Source organism: Cebus imitator, unplaced genomic scaffold (assembly GCF_001604975.1).
Source record: "Cebus imitator isolate Cc_AM_T3 unplaced genomic scaffold, Cebus_imitator-1.0 Scaffold12, whole genome shotgun sequence".
NCBI classification, from domain to species: Eukaryota; Metazoa; Chordata; class Mammalia; order Primates; family Cebidae; genus Cebus; species Cebus imitator.
This window is the reverse complement of record NW_016107327.1, coordinates 8,194,777-8,197,191: the sequence shown is the minus strand read 5'-3', so window position 1 is coordinate 8,197,191 and position 2,415 is coordinate 8,194,777. Positions and strand designations below refer to the sequence as shown.

Sequence of the window (2,415 nt, the reverse complement as noted above, 5' to 3'; positions counted from 1 at the left end):
GAGATCGCACCAGTGCACTCCAGCCTGGGCAACAAGAGCAAAATTCCGTCTCAAAAAAAAAACAACAAAAAAAGAATGAATGGCTAATGCACAGTGCTTTTAAATCACACATCATTTTGAATAAACCAGTAAAATTCACTTCAAATGTTTAAGTGTTAAACAGGACTTTGATGGTTTAATATAATAGCTATAGGACACAATAAGCCATGTAATGGTATTCATGCAGGTATTTGGTTCCTGTTTTAAGTAAGCAAGGTCTGCCAAATGAAAGCTCAAAGTGCCAGTGGGCAATTTTGCTTTTCTTGCCCTGGATGACAAACAAAACTGCTTACCTGTAGCACCACACTGCAAAAAATGCTCCAAAAAACACAAGTAAAAACGCCATGTAGGTGATCCACATGATGACATACATGGCGTCCAAGCCGAGGATCGTCCAGGGAGCAGGAGAGGGTGGGGGCTGAGGCTTGGGGCCACATACAATAGAGCAGTCCTGGCAGCTACATGGCGCTGTAGCCTCATCCACAGACTCGTCACAGCCTTTGGTGGCATTATTCATGGGCTCCATCCCATGGACTGGAAAATCTACAGGAAGAAATTGTGTTGAGCACAAATCTCAAAAACATCAAAAATTTTGTATTATATTAAAAAACCCAAAGAAAAGCCCACTGAAATAGATACAACTGAAAGAAGAAAAAGAATTGGAGGTTTTAGTTTAATCAAATTATGTTTTGCTGCTTTGTCCTGTGGAATTTTAAGTTACCTCAACGAACTTGTGCATAGCGGTTTGTCCCTAATACAGCAATCCTCCAAGTATACCACATACCAAGGTAACCGTTCAATCATGTCCAATCTCCATTCTGAGGAGCTGGGCTGATATTATAGCGAGCTCTAGAAAAGCTGCCCCCCTCCCCGCTTTTAACTGCTTATTCTTTCAATTACAACAGCAATGCCTGAAGGCAATTCATTTCCTCCTCCACTCCCACTTCCAGCACCCCCTAACTTAGCCAGAGCAGGGTAAATGTACCAGTTACCTCTCTTACTGGGAGAAACTCTAAAAACTAGTTACCTGAATGTGTTTATCTTCCTATTGTAGATTATGATTCTTCAACTGAGATTCATTCATTTATTCATGGAGAGACAGGGCTTTGCCCTCACCAAGGCTGGAGTACAAAGGCATGATCATAACTCACTGCAGCCTTGCAATCCTGGACCCAAGCAATCCTCCTGCCTCAGCCTCCCAAGTAGCTGGGACTACAGGTGTATGCCACCACACCTGGCTAATGTTTAATTATTTTGCAGAGATGGGGCCTCACTACATTGCCCAGGCTGGTCTGGAATTCCTGGCCTTAAGCAATTCTCTTGCTTCAGCCTCCCCAAGCACTGGTGAGCCACTGCACCCAGCCAGTTCCTTGGCTTTAAAACAGTATCATAAACACACCAAATTTGGAATCTTTATCCCTACCTGAAAACACGGGAGTGATAGTGAAAGGTGCCTGTCCGTTGTCCTTATTGAACATGTATTCAATCCAGTTGGTGGCATTACAGGCATCAACATCCTTCCCACACAGAAGTCCCAGGGCCTTGTCATTACTTGAGGGGGCCTCCACATCCCGGCAGGCATTGTACATTGCTAGAAGAGGAATCCCAAAGGAAAAAAGAGACAAGATGCTTGCTGTAATTCACAAGGCAAGATCTTACAAAAGGCCTCCTGAATGGAAACACGAACTCCATATGCACCATGCTGGAATGCTGGACAGCAAACACTAAGAGCAGGAACAGAGACTCCCTTTACATTGGCTTATCACCCTGCAAATAATATGGAGGCCCAATTACGAGTAACTTAAAAGTAAAAAACAGACAGGAAAGGGAAAGGCACATATTATCACACGGTTCTCACAACAGCATGGAGAAGTCGTAACCCCACTGTACAGAAGAGCATACTAAGGCCCAGGAAGATGAAGCTAAGAGCCTTAGTATTTCTTCAGTTAACAAAGCTGGTTCCAGAAAACCTCTGCCGCAGGAAGCTACACAGCCAGAGAATTACGGAACTTACTTGGAAAACTGGTTTTAGGGTTATCTTCTTGGGTTTTATTTTATTACGCATAAAGACAACATACTACGTAAGGATAGCATCAGTGTTTTACACCTAAGAAAATAGATGGAATGGGTCCTGTACTGTGAATTCTCATTTACCAGTCCTTGCTTGTTAGAAACTTCCCAGGATCGGCCAGGCGCGGTGGCTCACGCCTGTAATCCCAGCACTTTGGGAGGCCGAGGCGGGTGGATCACGAGGTCAAGAGATCTAGACCATCCTGGTCAACACGGTGAAACCCCGTCTCTACTAAAAATACAAAAAATTAGCTGGGCATGGTGGCGCGTGCCTGTAATCCCAGCTACTCAGGAGGCTGAGGCAGG

At 44.4% G+C, this 2,415-nt stretch overlaps 1 protein-coding gene across 2 annotated transcripts in view; it reads right to left on the bottom strand.

Moving 5' to 3' along the window:
- NPC1 (NPC intracellular cholesterol transporter 1) overlaps positions 1 to 2,415 on the bottom strand; it is a 57,914-nt gene that overhangs the window by 30,268 nt on the left and 25,231 nt on the right. For both annotated transcript variants that reach the window (XM_017498617.2, XM_017498619.2), the window contains exons 5-6: positions 1,463 to 1,630; positions 333 to 582 (exon numbers count right to left, since the gene is read on the bottom strand). In XM_017498617.2, the coding sequence (XP_017354106.1) occupies positions 333 to 582; positions 1,463 to 1,630 (418 nt within the window). The remainder of the gene's footprint in view (positions 1 to 332; positions 583 to 1,462; positions 1,631 to 2,415) is intronic.